The sequence below is a fragment of the Archocentrus centrarchus genome, unplaced genomic scaffold (assembly GCF_007364275.1).
Source record: "Archocentrus centrarchus isolate MPI-CPG fArcCen1 unplaced genomic scaffold, fArcCen1 scaffold_24_ctg1, whole genome shotgun sequence".
NCBI classification, from domain to species: domain Eukaryota; kingdom Metazoa; phylum Chordata; class Actinopteri; order Cichliformes; family Cichlidae; genus Archocentrus; species Archocentrus centrarchus.
The window spans coordinates 9,951-30,977 of NW_022060254.1; the positions used below are offsets into that span (position 1 = coordinate 9,951).

Here is a 21,027-nt window from a genome sequence, read left to right on the forward strand (position 1 = left end):
ATTGCAGTGGTTGACTTTTGTGTCCCTGATGTCCCTGGATGTAAAAATTAGAACAAAATAAAAACATTTCATGACAAATGTGGGTGAGCTTCTGGGCCCCTGGTGGGCAAGGGTCTTCTACAGCTAAGTGCTTTCTATCTAACATTCACACACATTCATACTCAGACAGCTGCATTGGAGAGTAACTTGGAGTTCAGTATTTTGACAAAGGATACTTTGGCATGCAGACTGGAACAGCCAAAATCGAACACCAACACTAACCTTGAGGGTAACTTAATTTACAATAATACAGCCAGTGTTTATCATTAGATTTATTTTTATTTATATTTTCAGAACATACAAAGTCTGCAAAATATAAACAATAAATAAAAATTTAGGATAAATGTTGTAGAATGCAATAAAAAACACATTTACGTGTAATTATTTACTTTAAAAAACTAAACAAAAATACAGAAGCAGTGTCTGAAAAAAATATGTGCACCTTTACTGCTTTCATATGAATTAAGTGGGTAAGCAGCAGCCAGGTGGTGCTAATCAAATGCTCTTAATTAACAGATCATCACCAAGTGTGAAAAGCTCTATAAAAATTTATTTTGGTAGTTTCCTTTCCTGGAGCATTCAGGTGTATTTTAACACAACGCTAAGGAAGACATCCATCCATAATAAACTCCAAGAAACTTTTTTTGCTGCCCAACATGGGCCATTTTCCAACAACTGGAAGTTCACCATTCTACAGTGAGAATAATTACTCACAAGTGGAAAACATTCAAGACTACTACCAATCTTCCCAGGACTGGATGTACTAGCAAATATGGTCAGACCCTGCATTGCTTGGAGATTTTTTTTTTAAAAGTAATATCAAATTGTGTGGTCTCTGTTTTTGCAGCCAGATCACCTAAGGCCTGTACTACAAAGCAGGAATTCCTCTTATCCAGGTACAGAAGATGACAGATAAAGCTGGTCTAAAATTGGGTCATGCATTAGGGCAATGAGCTCAAGCACACCAGCAAATCTACAACAGAATTACTGAAAGAAAACAATCAAAGTGTTGCAATGGACCAGTCAAAGACCAGACCACAACCCGATTGAAGCACTGACCTTAAGAGAGCTTTGCATAAATGAATGAACTGAAACAATATTGTAAAGAAGAGTAGGTCAAATGTATTGGGCACAACAATACCAGATGCTTGCAAAGTCATACAAAAAAAATTTCTTCAAGTTATTTAAAGTGATTTTCCAAGCTACTGAATCATAAGGTGTACTTAGCTTTTTATATACTGCTTCTGCATTTTGGCATAGTTTTTGCTGACATGGTGCAATATATCACGCGTTTAAATAAGTTTAGAACCGGAGGGGTATAATACAAATAAAGTTCAACACAGCCAGGCTTTCTTAGCCTTAGCTCATTTAACAAAACTCAAAACTCCAGTCAGAGATAATAGGTATCACAAAGTGGTTAGCAAGTTTCTCTGTTAAGCAGGGCTTTCTGATTCAGGCTCTGTGTGCGCTAACATAAAAATGGTCATTCTGAAGGTCATATGACTCTTCTGCTGCACAAAATGAGATGATAATTGCTGCCTACTCCAATCAGATACATTTTGAGATGATGATGATGGTGACATACCCCCATCCGTAGATATAATGGTAAAATGCAACATTTTTACAGATAAGTTGACATAATAACGCAAAAGAAAATTATTAATCTGGTGATTTATTATACATAGTGATAAAATAAAAAAATAATGCTTTCTTTTTTTTAATCATAACCTGATACTTAAACCTTGGAAATGAACATATAGCTCTTTTTCATTACTGTACTTGTTCACTGGTCCATAGTTAAACTGGCAATATTTTACCACTTTAAGTGCCAGTGTGTTATCAAATTTTTTTTGTTCAAAGGATTAGCTTCAACCAGACAACATTGCAGGTAAACACGATTCTGAATGAAAATTTAAAAAAAAATAAGTGAATTAATTTAAAAAAACAAACTTGTAGCTTGGAAATGCAACACTAACAACAAAATCAAAGCGTAAAATGTTGACTTAAATTCGAAACCATCAAAAGTACAATATTTTTTCATAACTTGGAAACAATGTGACTGTGGACACATTGTGGAAAATACAAAAACAAAAACAAAAATCCTGTTACCTAGCAGCTTTTAAACTTAAAATATGTTGTGGTTTGCTTCAGAAAATGATTTAAAATTACTTTAAAGACAGTGTGCTCGTTTAAGAATTTAGCAATCATCTACCTCTGGTCATAACTCTGATCATATTTAAACCATGTGGTATGCACATTGAGAAAACAACTTTAACAATATCTTGTCAGAGCAGATACAGTAACTTGTGCTCAATTCTCAAGGAACTGTAATCTTTTCTGTGGTTTCCAAAGTTTTTTAGCTCAAGAATAAACTTCCAGAACAACTCTGAATCCAACCTGGACAAGGGAACCTCATAAAACACATAACATTTACAATTTCATGACAATTTCACAGATTCTACTTGCTGATGAAGAGCTTGCAATACTATTGAAAGCTTAAAAACAAGTGATTTTGTTGGCCTTGAAATTAATTTATTCAAGACACTAATGCTCAATAACACAACATCTATATATTATGAATGCGACAGAATATAAATGATTGGGCAACATCTGATAAAACCAAGCCTTTTTATTAACTGTTTAGCATCCCCATAGGGTCATCAGACAGCCATTTACATCTTAGATTTCCTGGTATCAGGAGTGTAGAGATCAGAAGTTAGGGCTGATTACTGTGCCGGGGTACAACGGTGGCTCTTGTAGGTGCCCAGATGTCGGAAGCTGCGCCCACACTGCTGGCAGCAGTAAGGAGTTGCACCGCTATGGATCCTCTGGTGGGTGTACAGGTTTCCCAGCTCTTTAAAGCGCCGGCCGCACTGAGGACACGCGTACGGACTCTCACCAGTGTGCACTCGCTGGTGTCTTTTGAGTCCTGACAGCACTGAAAAACCTTTCCCACACTGAGGGCAAGGAAACGGGCTCTGGGTTCCACTGTGAACCAACCTATGGCTTTTTAAGCGGGCTGCATGGCGAAACCTCTCCCCACACTCTGGACACACAAAAGGTTTTTCCCCAGTATGGATACGTTGGTGCTGCCGCAGGTTGCCAAGGTAGTTAAAACGGCGGCCACAGTCTCCACATTCATACCCCCCCTCGATTTTTATTTCCTTTTTTATAGGACCGCCTCTGCCTCCAACAGATCCAAATCGTGTGCTCCCCTCATTCTGACTCCCACCAGCCCTCTTGGAATCACTGCTACTATTTCCTATAGAGAGTGTAGTGGAGGAGGTAGACTGCAGTGCCTGGTGAGCTTGGGTTCCAGCAGAGTCTGAGTGTATTAGTTTTATGTGTTCCTCCAGAAAGAAAGAGTCAGGGCAGAAGGTTCCACACAGTGAGCAGATGTAGGTGTGACTGGTAAACTGCTGGCCTGAAACAAAAACATTAGTATAGTTAGCAATTGTTTAAATAAATTATCTAAGAAAACATAATATACATAGATTCCAGAGAAAGAGAAAGGCCACCAATATAGAGCGTCACCAGATAAGGTGTAGTGGTCAACCAGGATAGTGTTTTTAATTAAGATAAGATAAAACTTTAATGATCCCACGACGGGGAAATTTGTGCAGTACAGCAGCTCAGTACAGAGAAAAAATGAAAAGGATGAGTAAGAACAAATAACTAAACTAAAACTAAAACAGAACAGAATAAAATAAAATAGCAAAAAAACTATACACATATACATAAGCACTATATACATAAAATATATATATCAATGTCAATACACACATTTACATATACACACATATACACACAAATCAAAACACTATATACAGATATGAAAATATTATATACATTTGTAGCCGGTAAGGTAAGGTAAGAGCATACACGGTATGCATTATATGGGTGAGTGTAATAAATAAAATGTATCTGGACTGTATGGATAAAGTGATGGCAGAGGAGGTGTCCAAGTGTCCAAGTGACTCAAGACATTATGATGCTATACAGTCTAACTGCTGTTGGGATGAATGACCTGCAAAAGCGCTCCTTCCTGCAGCGAGGATGTTTCAGTCTCTGACTGAAGGAGCTGCTCAGCTCACCCACGGTCTCGTGCAGAGGGTGATGGGGGTTGTTCATGATGGATATCAGCTTTGCCAACATCCTCCTCTCACCAACCACCATCACAGACTCTAGAGCAGTGGTCCCCAACCTTTTTTGAGCCGCGGACCGGTTTAGTGTTAGAAAATATTTCCACGGACCGGCTTTTAAGGTGTGGCGAATAAATACGTCAAAATAAATGATACGACCATAACCAAGTGTGATATTTTCTACGTATAATAATAAAAAACGGGAATCCACTTTGTATTCGTATGCAACTCTATCAGCAGCGTTCTCGTAACACCCCGCCTCAACATGAATAACAGGCTGTCTGCCCACAGCGCTCCCTGGTCAGCTGTTAGAGCCATGGTAAAACATGCCTTCAAAATAAGATACACCGCAAAAACAAATACAGTAGAAATCACCTCAGTCGGATTCAAATGGCCCAGTTTGGGGTCTATTATCGAATTTCGCTGCAACGGCTTCTGCTTCATCTATGAATTTGCTTCTGCAAATTTTATAATCTGAAATTTTACTCGTAAGTGCAAGTTTGTAGCTTACACTTGCCACGATTGTCCCCGGTGAAATGAACTGATATAAACACTAAAACAATTTCCAGGCGTTGTTAGTGTGTGTGTGTAGTTGTGCATGAACGAGCCGATGCATGGAAGTGGGCGGACAGGAGCTGAGGAGGGTTTTAGCGCTAAACTCATCCAGTTTATGCGATCACATTTAACTGGAAATTTATTACAATGGGACCAGATTTTTCATCCGAGGTAGGCGAATATCCGACGGATTTATGTGATGATTTTATTGGAATTAATGTTAGGAAAAATCAGGACCTGCAGATGCCATCCAACTAGAGCGAAAACCCGATTTGTGCGACTTCGACTTAGGTGATTTTTACTGTATAAAGCGCATGAAAAATACAACTCACCATAACACTGAATCAGTGTAAGCCCCCTGAGCTTGTTTCTCTGATACTCATTTTTGCTGGCTTCTGGTTTGACTGGGTTCGGCCGATTTCACATGGAGCGTGGCTGCAGAGCCGCGGTGTCAAGCGCTGGGCAGTCAGTTTGATGGCTGGGTCTACCTCACTGCTATCCCCGGTGTTGATAAATAAAAATGGTAAATGGACTAGTTCTTACATAGCGCTTTTCTACTCTTGTTGAGCACTCAAAAATTTAAAGAAGCGTTATGTAGGTCAACCAACCGATTTCGTTAGACAGGCCTGAAGCTTCTGGGTTTAATTTTAGCGGTGACGTATCATGTGAGCAGAAACGTCTTGACACGTCAAGAGGAAGTCATGGAGGGAAGTAACGGAGCGAATCCGCCCATTTTTCAAAATAAAATATAGTTTAGGCGCACATAATAAGTAAAACGGAAATAATTTAAGTTATTTATTCTTTATGTGCGGCCCGGTACCAAATGTCCCACGGCCCGGTACCGGTCCACGGCCCGGGGGTTGGGGACCTCTGCTCTAGAGGACATCCCAACACAGAGCTAGACCTCCGCACCAGTTTGTCGATCCTGCTCCTGTCACTTTCGGTGCATCCACCCCCCCAGCAGGCCACTGCGTAGAAAAGGTCAGATGCTACCACTGTGTCATAAAAGGTCTTTAACAGAGTCCTGCAGACACCAAAGCACCTCAGTCTCCTCAGCAGGTGTAGTCGACTCTGGCTACTATCTGGCTACTAATTGAATAAATGGAATTAATAGTGCCATAATGGATATAGGGAATACAATCAATTCAAGAGGGTTTTAGCAATAGAGATTTAGCAATATTGATAGCAAAGAGAAAGAAATGCACACAACTGCAAGAAAAGTTTATGACACTAAACACAAGTGACCCAAACACACTTCACATTGTACTCTGAGTGCAGGCTACAAAAAACATAAGTGAGCCCTTATGCTTAAAAGCTACTTGCAGCCAAGTCTTCCAGTCAAAGAGGCTTGAAGTGTGCATAAGGGCCTCCATAAAAATAGAGGTATAAAATATCTGGTTACTGACATTCTCCTCTTAAAAAAATGTAATGAGGTGAGCCATGCCACATCTTAGGACAAAAGCTCTAAAGGTTACTAAAGTTCTTCTAAAGAACTGGATGTCCATCCATTTTCTTCAACTTATTCTTTTCAGGGTGGGGCTAGGTGAGAGGCAGGTTCACCTGGACGTCACCACCTGGAAGTCACCACCCTCTCACAGGGACAGGCTGTCATTCACACGGGCAATTCAGAATCACCAATTAACCTAACCTTGCATTTGGACTTTGGGAAAAAAAAAAACAGAGTACCCAGAGAAAACCCACACAAACATGTAAACTCCATACAGAAAGGTTCTGATTAAGGTGGATCCAAAGACCTTCTTGCTGTGAGGCAACAGTGCTAATCACCACACCACACCATACCAATTCAATTCAATTTTGATTCAATTTCATTTATACAACTACAAATCACAACAAAACAGTTGCCTCAAGGCACATTATATTGTACCTTGAGGCGACACATTATATTGCAGATAATAATCTACAATACAACAATAACCACCACACCAATTCAATTTAATTTTAATTCAATTTTGTTTATACAACTACAAATCACAACAAAACATTCACCTCAAGGCATATAAATATAACTGATTAAAAATACAGAAGCTTATAATGTTCTGTGTCATCATGAACTTTGTGTTCTGACTGTACAATGAACCACACTGATGAAGACTACACAATGATAGAAATGGAGACTTCGAGTTCACCCTGTTGTTGAATTTCTCTGTTTTCCACATTCTGTTTTATAAATGATGTAACCAAGATAGATAAGCTGTGACTATATGAAACTGTAAACTGAATTCGAATGTGCCAGTATTTCATGCCATCTCGCACAGGCATGGCATGCAGTCTGACCCATATTAATCTGTAAATTGTTTGAAATGGGTTTATTAAATTTAATAATTGGACTCCTTATTCCGCACGCAGATCTCCTAAAGGCTTAAGCAGCACACCCTCTTATTATTTAAATTCCTTCAGCTACTATTATATCTTATAGATTATATATTATATCTATATTATATCTTCTGTACTCTCATGTAGCTGGTATTTTGTAATTTATTGTTTGTCATTGCTGTATGCACGTCTTTTCTCTCTCCTTATCTCCTCTTCATCCCCCAAAAGGGACAGGACAAATTACTGCTGCCTGCTTAGCCTGGTCTCTTCCAGGCAAAAAGGAGTTCTGTGTTCTTACTACTGCTAAGTTCTTGCTCACAGGAGATTGTCATTCCGTTAGTGTTCTCTCTAGTATTAAAGGGTTTTTACAAATGCCATGACATGGTCATTATTAAGAACTGGCACTTAGGATTGGGTGATATAGTCTCAAAATTATATCACAATATTTCAAAGAAATTTACAACAATATTACCATCCATCCATTTTCTTCCACTTATCTGGGGCTAGGTCACGGAGGCAGCAGCTTAAGCAGAGAAGCCCAGGCCTCTCTCCCGAGTCACCCCCGCTATAGCTCATGTGGAGAAACACTGGTAAAGTGTGTCCTGGGTGTGCTCTGGGGCCTCCTCCTGTTAGGACGTGCACAGGAGGAATTCTAATCAGATGCCAGAACCACCTCAACTGGATCCTTTTGATGTGGGGGTGTAGCAGCTCTACTCTGAGCCCCTCCCGAATGACTGCACTCCTCACCCCACCTCTAAGGGAGAGGCCAGCCACCATTTGGAGGAAGCTCATTTCCAATGCTTCTATCCACGATCTGGTTCTTTTGGTCATTACCCAGAGTGCATGACTATAGGTGAGGGGAGCACTAGCAGAACAAATCTGCGGGGGCGGGGCAAATTACCGGGCCCTTTATACCCAAATAATAAAGCTCATCATAACATCTTTTTATAACATACACATGCCCAGAACAGCGGGAATGTGTATGTTATGAAGTGCCACTCATGTTAGCTTAGTCCGTAAAAATGCTCCACCTAAGGCCTTTAAGGCCGTTTCACACCGGATGCGTTGCGTAAAAGCAACATGAAATTCCGAATCTTTCGGATGCGAACCTGTCGTGTAACCTACATACACACCGGACGCGTTGCATTTTTGCGACTAAATTGCCCTCATAAAACGCACTGTGAAAGAAAGGAAGCCGACATCAAACGATGATGTAATGAGGTTGTGATTTTTCTAAACAAGAGAAGGAAGAAAAAGAGATTCTGGGTTCATCCAACACATTAGAAAGCGGCAGCAGGGAGAGTTTCATGGTTTGATCCAGGAGTTGAAGCTGCATCATGGATGCTTTCGCACACATTTCATATCATCAGTGGGCAGTTGTTGTTGACAGAGTTGGGATCACATGTGAGGAGGCAGAGAATAATTTCAGAGAGCCGACTGACTCAAAACAGTGTGTAGCTGTGTGTCTGAGGTAAAATAGTACGAGTTTACTGTTCCCACATCACTGTATATTCAGTACATCACTGCGCGTTTTGAGCTATGAACTCACATGTTGCTAAATGCAGCGCTCTGATTTATTCGCAAAAATGCACCGCGTCCAGTGTGTATATAGGTTAAAGGCCCTTTCACACCGGATGCGTTGCGTAAAAACGACACGAAATTCCGAATCTTTTGGAAGCGAACCTGTCGTGTAACCTATATACACACCGGATGCGTTGCGTTTTTGCGACTAAATCCTCCCTATATAACGCACGGTGGAAAAAAAAAATGCAGTCGACATCAAGTGATGATGTAATGGTCCTGATGTTTCTAAACAAGAGAAGGAAGAAACAGAGTTTATGGGTTCATCCAACTCATAAGAAAGCAGCAGCAGGGAGAGTTTAATGGTTTGATCCAGGAGTTGAAGCTGCATCACGGATGCTTTCACTCAAACATTCGCACAGAATTTACGCGTCCGGTGTGAAAGGGCCTTTAGAGTGAAAATAAAGCCAGTCATGCAGTACAACATCTTATTCAATATTTTACACCTACTACATCACTAAAGTCAGTCGGTCTTGTAAAGTTTTGAGCAACCATGACTCAAACCTGAATGTGGCAACCTTTAAAACCCCCGTGTAAAACATGAATGATGGGTGATGTATAGTGGGTTGTATACTGTGCACACTGAGCCATGCATATTGCGATATAATCAAGACAGGGCCCTCCTTCTCCACCTCGCCTCGGATGTGACAGAGGCCTGGCTACCTGAAATTTTATTCTCCTCTCCTCTCTCCCATCCGGCCCCCGCCAGCCCCGGGCTGGGGGCGTGCCGCCCTCCCAGACCCTCCAGAAGCTCCGCCCCTGGAGAGGAGGGACTTAGACTGATTGACAACTTTGCTTTCACACTCAGCTCTCTTTACCATGATGGACCAGCGAAATGTGTGCATCACTGCAGATGCAGCCCCAATCCGTCTGTCAATCTCCCGCTTCCCTCTTCCCTAAATCCTCCACTTGGGGCAGCAATTTGTCCCTGAGCCAGAGTGGGCACCCTTTTCCAGCTGAGGACAATGACCTCACACAGCAGCAAATTGTCAAGTCTAATTTGCAACACTATTTATGACAAAAATACTGAACATTTTATCTAAGAACAGAGCGAGCAGGCAGCAGCATTTATTACTGTGCACAAAATAAACAGCATTTCCCAATGCATGTAAATGCATGTGTCATATTACTGATATCACGAGATGACACTTTATTACCATATAAAAAAAATTTTAGTGGTATTGTTGTGGATGGTATAACTCAGATGATATATAATTCAGATGATATATAGGATACCCTGTCAGCAATAATCTCTGCTTAAAAAAAAGTTTCATCTGCAACTTCTTCCCTTTTTTTGGCTGTCAGTCTTGTCAGTGTCTCCAATGGTCTAGTGATTAAAACATTTGATTGGCAAGCAAAAGTTCGCTGATTTGATTCAAGCCAGAGACACAAATCCCCTCTGGGGTTGCATTTGGAGGCATCCAGCATAAAAACTCTGCCAAAGCGTGTGGAGGTGATCTGCTGTAGTAAAGCAGCCAAAAGTATCTTCTGTAGTCTTTGTTCTTGCTACTTACACTTGTAACTGTATTCAACGAGTACAGGGCTTTAAAATAAGTAGCTACATTCGCACCTGCCTCAGGGCTGTCCGTGCGGCCCTCCAAGCTCCGAGGCTCTGTAGAGAACGCACAAGGTTGAACACGTGAGAGTGGAGTCTGTGCCTGCTCAGGTACCGACCCCTCCCTCCTGATCGACTCATCTTCATTGTCATCATTCTCTGTCTCAGCATTGCAGGTGTTCTCACTTTCAGGCTCCTTCATAACTGGGGTAAAATAAGAGAAAAATCAGGATTATAAATGTTATATAATCCAGTGGTTACCATAAAAACAGACTGCTACAACAGATCAAATCAATATGAGGGCCTAAATTAAGTTCACAGACATATTTTTCTTTTGAGCAGGCAAAACTTTCCAGGTCTAAAATACTGATTTGTTATTGCATATTTTGTCCAAAATTAAGTTCAAAACATAAAACTTCAGAATCTGCAGAAAAGGCAATGGTGATCACTTATTTCACACAGTGTATGAATACATTATTATATTGATTTTTTGTGCTTCTTTTTATGCTCATAGGGTTAAACCATATAAAGTGTGCTGTAATTCCAGATTGTTTTTTTAGATAGTTATTGACATGTAATACAGGATGGAAGCTAATATTTACACACCCTTTATTTTACCACTAAAACAAACAGCACAGTTCACACCTCAGCTGCAAGACAGATAAAACAATGTTTGATTGAACTTCATTTGGTAGTAAAGCAGCTTTACACTATATAGATTTCACATGTGGTGTTTAATGTCACCTTGCATAGGAATGGTCAATTAATTGCATCCAGAGCTTTCAACTATAACCAAAACGGTCAAATATGAGACTGTTTTTTGAGAGAATTTGTGTGAAAGCATACAAATCCTGTTTGATGCACCTCCAGCATACCCAGCTGCTATGTTTGTCATTTTGGAATAATATTTTTATTTTTTTAAGTGGATTCAGTCATTTCCCTGTACCAAAACAGTACACAAATACAATAAAGAATCAATTTGGCTGATACTGTGTACCAAAGAAAAGAATATTAGAAAGAAAAAAAAAATTATGCACAAAAGTAGGAGGAGGCTGATGGGATAGTAGAACAGATGAGAAGTCTTGAATTGGCCACAGCTAAGCACAAGAGTAAAAGCACAGTCAGCAAGTTACAGAGCAAGGCATACATGTTGCCTAATTATATTTGGTGAGTCATTTTAGTGTTTTCACTTTTGAATTAAGAAAACTGAAGAATCTCTTATTCTAAATGTTAGTTACTGCTAAAAAGCTAGCCCCAGCGCTTCTGGCTGACTCGCTGGACAAACGGATGAAGACATACAGGGGTTGGACAATGAAACAGAAACACCTGTCATTTTAGTGTGGGAGGTTTCATGGCTAAATTGGACCAGCCTGGTGGCCAATCTTCATTAATTGCACATTGCACCAGTAACAGCAGGGTGTGAAGGTTCAATTAGCAGGGTAAGAACACAGTTTTGCTCAAAATATTGCAATGCACACAACATTATGGGTGACATACCAGAGTTCAAAAGAGGCCAAATTGTTGGTGCACGTCTTGCTGGTGCATCTGTGACCAAGACAGCAAGTCTTTGTGATGTATCAAGAGCCACGGTATCCAGGGTAATGTCAGCATACCAAGAAGGACGAACCACATCCAACAGGATTAACTGTGGATGCAAGAGGAAGCTGTCTGAAAGGGATGTTCGGGTGCTAACCCGGATTGTATCCAAAAAACATAAAACCACGGCTGCCCAAATCACGGCAGAATTAAATGTGCACCTCAACTCTCCTGTTTCCACCAAAACTGTCCGTCGGGAGCTCCACAGGGTCAATATACACGGCCGGGATGCTATAGCCAAACCTTTGGTCACTCGTGCCCATGCCAAACGTCGGTTTCAATGGTGCAAGGAGCGCAAGATGGGTACGTCACTGCCAAGGACTACCGAACCATTCTGGAGGACCATGTGCATCCAGTGGTTCAAACATTGTTTCCTGAAGGCGGTGCCTTGTATCAGAATGACAATGCACCAATATACACACAGCAAGACTGGTGAAAGATTGGTTTAATGAACATGAAAGTGAAGCTGAACATCTCCCATGGCCTGCACAGTCACCAGATCTAAATATTATTGAGCAACTTTGGGTTGTTTTGGAGGAGCGAGTGAGGAAACGTTTTCCTCCACCAGCATCACGTTGTGACCTGGCCACTATCCTGCAAGAAGAATGGCTTAAAATCCCTCTGACCACTGTGCAGGACTTGTATATGTCATTCCCAAGATGAATTGACGCTGTATTGGCCGCAAAAGGAGGCCCTACACCATACTAATAAATTATTGTGGTCTAAAACCAGGTGTTTAAGTTTCATTGTCCAACCCCTGTACAGTGTATCACAAAAGTGAGTACACCCCTCAAATTTCTGCAGCTATTTAAGTATATCTTTTCATGGGACAACACCGACAAAATGACACTTTGACACAATGAAAAGTAGTCTGTGTGCAGCTTATATAACAGTGTAAATTTATTCTTCCCTCAAAATAACTCAATATACAGCCATTAATGTCTAAACCAGCGGCAACAAAAGTGAGTACACCCCTAAGAGACTACACCCGTAAATGTCCAAATTGAGCACTGCTTGTCATTTCCCATCCAAAATGTCATGTGACTCATTAGTGTTACTAGGTCTTAGGTGTGCATAGGGAGCAGGTGTGTTCAATTTTGTAGTACAGCTCTCACACACTCTCATACTGGTCACTGAAAGTTCCAACATGGCACCTCATGGCAAAGAACTCTCTGAGGATCTTAAAAGACAAATTGTTGCACTACATGAAGATGGCCAAGGCTACAAGAAGATTGCCAACACCCTGAAAGTGAGCTGCAGCACAGTGGCCAAGATCATCCAGCGTTTTAAAAGAGTAGGGTCCACTTAGAACAGACCTCGCGTTGGTTGTCCAAAGAAGCTGAGTGCACGTGCTCAGTGTCACATCCAAATGCTGTCTCTGAAAGATAGACGCAGGAGTGCTGTCAGCATTGCTGCAGAGATTGAAGAGGTGGGGGGTCAGCCTGTCAGTGCTCAGACCATACGCCACACACTACATCAAATTGGTCTGCTTGGCTGTCACCCCAGAAGGAAGCATGGTGGTGGGAATGCCATGGTCTGGGGCCGCATGAGTGCAGCAGGTGTTGGGGAGTTACATTTCATTGAGGGACACATGAACTCCAATATGTACTGTGAAATAATGAAGCAGAGCATGATCCCCTCCCTCCAGAAACTGGATCGCAGGGCAGTATTCCAGCATGATGATGACCTCAAACACACCTCTAAGACAACCACTGCTTTATTGAAGAGGCTGAGGGTGAAGGTGATGGACTGGCCAAGCATGTCTCCAGACCTAAACCCAATAGAACATCTTTGGGGCATCCTCAGGCAGAAGGTGGAGGAGCGCAAAGTCTCGAATATCCGCCAGCTCCGTGATGTCATCATGGAGGAGTGGAAAAGCATTCCAGTGGCAACCTGTGAAGCTCTGGTAAACTCCATGCCCGGAAGAGTTAAGGCAGTTCTGGAAAATAATGGTGGCCACACAAAATATTGACACTTCAGGAACTTTCACTAAGGGGTGTACTCACTTTTGTTGCCGCTGGTTGTAGACATTAATGGCTGTATACTGAGTTATTTTGAAGGAAGAATAAATTTACAGTTATATAAGCTGCACACAGACTACTTTTCATTGTGTCAAAGTGTCATTTTGTCAGTGTTGTCCCATGAAAAGATATACTTAAATAGCTGCAGAAATGTGAGGGGTGTACTCACTTTTGTGATACACTGTATTTGACCCTGATTTCTTCTGGGCTTTTTGCATATTTACCAAGCTTTCATCTTTCAGATCAGCAAATAAATATTACAATAACACAAAGATAACCAGATTAAATACAAAATGCACTTTTAAAAAGATGATTTCCTTTATTAAGAGGGTGGCTGTAGCTCAGTAGGTAGAGCAGGTCACCTACTGATCGGAAGGTCAGCGGTTCGAATCCTGGCTACTCCGGGCTACATGCCAATGTATCCTTGGGCAAGATACTTAACCCCAAGTTGCTCTCCGACCGTTCTGTCAGAGTATGAATGTGAGTGAATGTTAGGTAATTAAAAGCACTTAGCTTCATAAAAATTGAAGTGCTTGTATGAATGGGAGTGCATGGGTGAATGCAAACAGGTTGTATAAGCGCTTTGAGTGCTCATACTGAGTAGAAAAGCGCTATATAAGAACTAGTCCATTTACCATTAAGACAAAGAAATCTATGCAAAATTAGCTGGCCCTTTATGAAAAAGTAATTCCCATTTGTTGTTGTTAGTATAAAAATTCTGCTATTACTATATCAGCTAATATTATTTGTGTACATACATACATACATCTTGTTGGAGTAAAATTGATAAGAAAAAATCATGGGGTAATTGTTTAATAACTTCCCAGCAATCCACTTACTATGAACACACTGCTTGACCTGACACCACCATCTGCTCAACTGTGACCCTGCTGAGAGCATTAGAAGCAAGGCAGATGAAGCCATTTTGCCAGCCAGGCAAAGTGGTGACACCATATCTAAATTACACTAAGCATATGTTTTGTAAACAAAGAAGTTTCATATGTGCACATTTTGGAAAACTTAGATGTAATAGATAGGCTGATGTGTCATTGTTCAGGCCTTACTCTGAAAGCTTTGATAGCTTATACTGTGATTTGTATAACCTGCGAAAGAAGGTGAACTTTGATTGGTCATGATACTGAACTAAGGAAGTCTGCTAGCACCAGCTACTGAACTTGTAATTATTTCTATGTAAGATAACAACATGGCCAGCTGCTGCAGAGCTAAACTGAATCAATGTAACAGGCAGTACAAATGAGTTTAAATGACACTGGAGAAGAAACTGTATTAAAAGTGAACACACTGTAAAATGACTGCTCCTCAACTTCAGCAAGTCAGTGTTAACAGGGGTCACATATACATTTGGAAAAATCAGTTTTGATTACATTTTAACAACATAAATATGTAAGATCAGAAGATCAAACAAGTTTCTTTATATTTTCCTTCCAAGGAGCGAGACTTTGATTTACTGTAATTTAAAGTGGTCTTGAGCAGAAGTTCTTCAGGCTTTTTGAAGGTCTTTGACATTGGCTGTTTTTTCACTCATCTTCAGCCAGTGCAGTACAGTCCCTATACCTGACCATTTTCAGAGGAGTGTGTGTGTGTGTGTGTGTGTGTGTGTGTGTGTGTGTGTGTGTGTGCGCGCGCGCGTGCTTCAAGGAATGAGACCATGGTTACACATAACAAACAACTTAGATAACAACCAATTTTAAATCATATCTTTAGATATTTTGTTTCTGGCACCCTGTTGCAAACATAATTTGTTTCCATTTTCTTAGTTCATTCTACAAAAAATGCCAATGGTAACACAGTCTAACAGTCATGAAATAATATATTTGCCCCAACAAGGTTCCCAAAGAGCTATTAACCAAAAATGTGGCAAATCTTGGTACGTATCTCCTTAAGGAAATTAGACAAGTCGCGATCAGAGGAATTAGTGGCAGGTTTTAAAAAGTATCTACAGCAGATGAAACAGTATCTCTTTGGATGAAAACTGGACAAATCTGAATTTTTTGGTTCAAATCATCTTCTACATTTACAAAAGGAGTTCATGAAAGACATAGATTCAATTCAGTTTTATTTACATAGTGCCAAATCACAATAGTCACCTCAAGGTGCATTATATTTGTAAGGTTAAAAACCCTACAGTAATTACAACGAGATAAGTGAGTATCAACAAATGTGTAAAATTCTGGAGGCTCTGTCATGGTCCACCCACACACCCCCATACAACATAATCTGGACAGCATCTGATTATCAACAGCTTAATTTTTTTTTAGCAAAACAATGATCCTAAAAACACTTCCAATGCAGTAAAAGCATATCTGGGGAGAAAAACACACAATGGAACAATATCAGTCATGGACTGGCCTCCCCAGATCCTGAACCTCAACGTTATTGAAGCAGTGTGCAATCACCTTAACAAAGAACGGAACAAAAGGCAGCCAATATCCAAAAACGAACCTTGAAATGTCCTTCAGTAAGCCTGGATACCTATTCCTGAACAATACTTAAAGAAATTACATATTTTTGTCACCAAGTACTTGGTTCTACAGTCATATTAAGTTACTAGTAAATCGTCATCCTTTTGTAACACACACACACACACCGATTATGACTACGTCACTGTATATTTACCTTTCAGGTCTGAAGTGTATTCTATTGGTGCTATCCATTCATAGTCATACAATCGCTTGCTGCCAGAGGGGAGCATACTGAAGATGTCATCTGCGGTAGACTCGGAATCTACGTGCATCCCGCTCTCCGACCACAGATTAAGGGAATGCGGGTCTGGTCCTTGGCGAGCCTCCCTGTCACCGGCCTGGCTGCTCTGGTCTCCGTCCATTTCAGTACATCCTCTCGAGTTCTTGTCTTTCATCAGATAGTCACAAATAGCGTCTATGTTCTCCTTCTTCACGCCAGACATGACAGCTTTGGCTCTCCTGGGGTCAACGTTGTTATGCTTGGCTACAGAGCTGTCGTGTTTCTTAAAGCTAGCCTCTGCAGATGGTTCTACGCTCGCTACGCCAGGAAAACGGTCCCTTCCATCCCTCTGAACTGTATCCAGTTTTGCCTTTAACACTTCGATTTCTTCGGTTTTCTCGCGAAGTTCCATTTTCAGGACTCTTATCCTGATGCTGACCATTTTACGGATCTCGGATAATGCAGTCTCTAGTACCACGGTGATGTTTCTGCCAAGGTGCTCCGTGATGTCGCTAACCGAGCAGAGAAGCTCTTCTTCGGGTTCCAGCTCCATGAAATCACCGTCAACTCCAATTACAGACCCGGGAGGCTCCATGAAGACGGCGTGGAGTTCCGGAGATAAGGTTGTTTCAGCGAAATTGTGGTTTCGTTTGCGACTCATAGATGAATTAAGAGCTCTGTTTGCTTGTTGCTGTTTTGTTTGTTTGTTTTTTGAGAGTTTGGGGTAGCTGAAAGCTATTTAGCAAGCTAATGTTTGGATGATGCTGAAAGACCGTGAGGTAGTTAGGTTTGCCGGGGTTAACGTGAGTGCTACCGGAAATCTGTCTTCAAAACAAAAGCATTTCGCGTCAAACAGCTTTCTTGATGTAAGCTGATCGATCAGTGATCAATTTTCTTTTAAAAACAGATGGACTGAAGTTTTATTTTCGACATGTAATCTTTGACAGATACACAGAACAGAGTTACAGGAATGGCAGTTTTTAGATGAATTGTCACAAGCAGCGCCATCTAAAGTATCCAGCAGGAAACCTTTGAATATGGCTGTACTCTACACAATTCGGAATTAAACTGACCTTATTCTGATTTTTTTAACATATAACCATACCATAATAAACCTAATCAAAGGCAAAAAGATATAAATACATACGTATACATATTTTTTTTTTAAATAACACCATGTTAAACCAAACCCGTTATCATTAAGACATAACAACAGTCTCATAGTGCTAAGATGATGGCAAAGTTGAAACTGAAAGAACAGTTTGAAATCTGCTCACATTTCAACCTCCATACTGTAGTCTATAGTTACTTTATGATTAAATTAGTTTTGCTTGGAGTATCAAGCTTAATAGTGCATTATGTTCTTCATTTTTATTTAAGTATATCTGTTTCCATTGGTATAAACCTTAAAATTACGATCTGAGATTAGATTAGATTAGAGTTTATTAATACCTTTAGGAAGATTCTGGCAGGGAAATTAAGGCAGCCTTCAGTTTCCTCTCTGTTTTCATCATTCTCTATCCCATTTTCATGCTGACTATCTGCTACCCAGACAGACCCTCTATAAGAGCACTATAATTATAGCACCTTGGTTGTGTGGGCCTAATGTCAAAATGTATTAGAGTATATGTAATTACAGTACCTCAGGAGGTAGAGTAAGTCTCTTACTAAATGGAAGGTTGGTGGTTCAATCCCTGGCTGCTCCAGTCTGCATGCTAAAGTATCCTTGGGCAAGATACCAAACAACATGTTGTTTTCCAGTGCAACTGTGGGAATATGAATGTGTGTGAATATTAGACAGAAAGCACTTAGCCATAGAAAAAAGTGCTTGTATGAATGTGTGTGAATGGGTGAATGAGGTATGTTGTATAAAGCACTCTGAGTGCTCAAAGTAGAGGAGAAATATAAGAACCGGTTCATTTACACACACAGTCAGAAATTTGGACACACTGAGTGTGTCCAAATTTCTGACTGGTACTGTATGTGACATATAGTGGGCCATTTTTGATGAGTGGTCCTTTGATGTTATCAGACAGTTACAAAGCAGTCTGACAGTCTTGCAGATATTCTGGGTGATTTAGTCTACTCACTCTGCTGAAACTGCATGTGGCTATTTCATTGAAGTCATTAAGGCACGTCTCGATAAGGGAGGGGCAGTAAGTGTTGTTTTTCTGGATCTGTGCAAGGCCTTTGATACCATAAATCATGCAGTTCTTTTTTCAAAGTTATCTTATTTTCAACTGTTCATGTCTTACTTTAAATACAGAGAAAACAGTGACCAGTTCTTCCAGAATAAATGGTAAATGGACTAGTTCTTATATAGCACTTTTCTACTCTAATTGAGCACTCAAAGCCCTTATACAGCATGTTTACATTCACACAAGCACTTCCATGTATTAACTAAGCTAAGTGCTTTTATTGTCTAACACTCACATATTGACATTGTTCAGTATCTTGCCCAAGGACAGTTTGGCATGCAGCCTGGAGCACCCAGGAATCGAACCACCAACCTTCCAGTTAGTTGGTGACCTGCGCTACCTCCTGAGCTACAGCTAATTTGGATGAGCTCTGCATCACCTGGAGGAGGAATCCAAACAGTACGTTGACTGAAACAGGATTCAGTGATAAATTGAAGGATGAGAAACTGCTTCTTCACCATGTTTAGTTCAATGGAAGTACCTACAGCAGGGGTATTCAAGGGCCAGAACCGGCCCATCAGTCATTTTGGACCAGCCCACTGCCCATTTACCTCTATTATTAAATAAAAAGTTTTAACAGAAGCTGTGACTAAACTGTAAGCAGGGCATGTAGTTCACACTCCTTACATGTGGTGGCGGTAACGCACCATAGATTACCAACCGCCATTAAACTCAAGAAGAAGAAGAACGGCACAACATTTTATGACATGCTGCACTGCCGTTTACACCGTTGGCGTGAGGCCAGACCGCTGTTTTTGATGCAAACATGTCGCATTCAAAAGAGAAGAGACGCAAGGTGGAAAGCGAAAATAGAAAATTTCTTGTGCATACCGATAAGTATGCACAAGAGTGAGAGTAATAGTCCCGAGGAATGTGTGGCCCACTGGCAAATAGCCTCATGACAATTTGGCCCATACAAAAATGTAGTTGAATACCCCTGACCTACAGATTTCTCTGCAGTGGTGTGAGGTCTAGTAGGTGTGTACTCATTTGTACATATTTAAGAGGTATGTTGATCATTCTTTGTGAAGAAGCAGCAGTGCTTTCAAGCTTTGATGCGACTAATGAGTCAATGTAAAGATTTGTATGTATGCACTGTGAAAAAACATCTAATTTAACAAATCATTCTACAAATTTTACAGTATTTTCCTGTATTTTCAAATATGTGAAATATCAATAAAATCACAAAAAAAGTGAAGTAACATGTGTAATGTAAAATAACATGGAAAAAAATGACCTGTGAATAAACATGGTTTTTCATTTTTTAAGAGGAAATCCATTATTTTTCCAAACACAAGAACCACTCTGTCTCCAGCTCGCCATCCTAGTCAGCTACCCAATTCACCTCAACTAGCTCCTATTGATGAGGAGTACCGACTCTACTGTGAAAATGACCATGTGCAAAAATACCCTCACCTTTTGATAGTCTCCTCTGCTTCCCAGATATGTATATAATTGTTTTCCCAAAGACACACACACACACCTCCAATATTACCAAACACTGTATATGAACATTACACGTTCCAAGTTTTAACTAAGTGTTAACAAGATCTGAGGGTTAGTTTGTAGCATCTAAAGCTTTTTTCAACGTATTATTATTTCTATAAGCTTCTCCAAAGCCAGAGAGTAGCGTGCATTTATGCACAAGAACACATTTAATTACGTCTCATAATTATTCCTGAAATAGAGACAGGATCATTTAGTAACAGGAAAATATAGCTGCCGACTTGCTAAAAATCAAATCTATACCACTGCTGACTATAGAAATGCTGCATGTTGTAGCTCGTTTCATGAATTTATTCAATATCGTGAGAATGTCTGAAAAAAACTTGTTAGAAAGCAGCCTGTGTCTAAAAGACAGCATGAGATCACTTTAATAAATTGAGCAAACCAGCAATTTTACACTACACTGGATGGAAAATGGTTTAAGAAAGTTCATTCAGAAACCATGATGTCACAGTGATGATTCTTAGCATTGCAGCTGCAGCCTCCTCCTCTCTAGGCTGCACCTCCTTCTTCTTTCTCTGGACCTGCAACCTCATATCTCTGGAATCTGTAGAGCTGGCCATCCTATCATATTAATATGAATATGAAAAAGTATACATAAGTGAACGTTTAGCCAAGATGAACAACTGCTCTTGACCACATGAAGGTATGGCATGCAGCCAACCAAATGTCATTTGGAATGATGTCAAGAAAATTATTTTGATGAGCATTTGGTTGCATTGTATCAGCACACTGAATGGGATCCTGTATTAAATGCATAGTAGAATCCTGGTTGTGATGTATGGTATGAAACCTTG

The 21,027-nt window shown here is 40.4% G+C and overlaps 1 protein-coding gene across 1 annotated transcript; it reads right to left on the reverse strand.

Annotated features, from left to right (window-relative positions):
* Positions 1-390: 390 nt before the first annotated feature.
* On the reverse strand, positions 391-17,324 carry znf16l (zinc finger protein 16 like). Its single transcript, XM_030723293.1, has 3 exons — positions 16,461-17,324; positions 10,222-10,410; positions 391-3,463 (listed from the first exon to the last, which is right to left on the reverse strand). Exons 1-3 carry the CDS (start codon positions 17,185-17,187, stop codon positions 2,766-2,768), a joined length of 1,614 nt encoding a protein of 537 aa, XP_030579153.1. The 5' UTR covers positions 17,188-17,324; the 3' UTR covers positions 391-2,765.
* Between the last annotated feature and the right edge of the window lie 3,703 nt (positions 17,325-21,027).

What these genes read in the sequence shown, in the direction of transcription:
- znf16l (XM_030723293.1), bottom strand. Translation starts at nt 17,187, where the DNA reads ATGAGTCGCAAACGAAACCACAATTTCGCTGAAACAACCTTATCTCCG. An exon ending in ATACACTTCAGACCTGAAAG is followed by an intron (nt 10,411 to 16,460) that starts GTAAATATACAG and finishes ATTTTACCCCAG; the next exon opens with TTATGAAGGAGCCTGAAAGT. An exon ending in CACGGACAGCCCTGAGGCAG is followed by an intron (nt 3,464 to 10,221) that starts GTGCGAATGTAG and finishes TTTTTGTTTCAG; the next exon opens with GCCAGCAGTTTACCAGTCAC.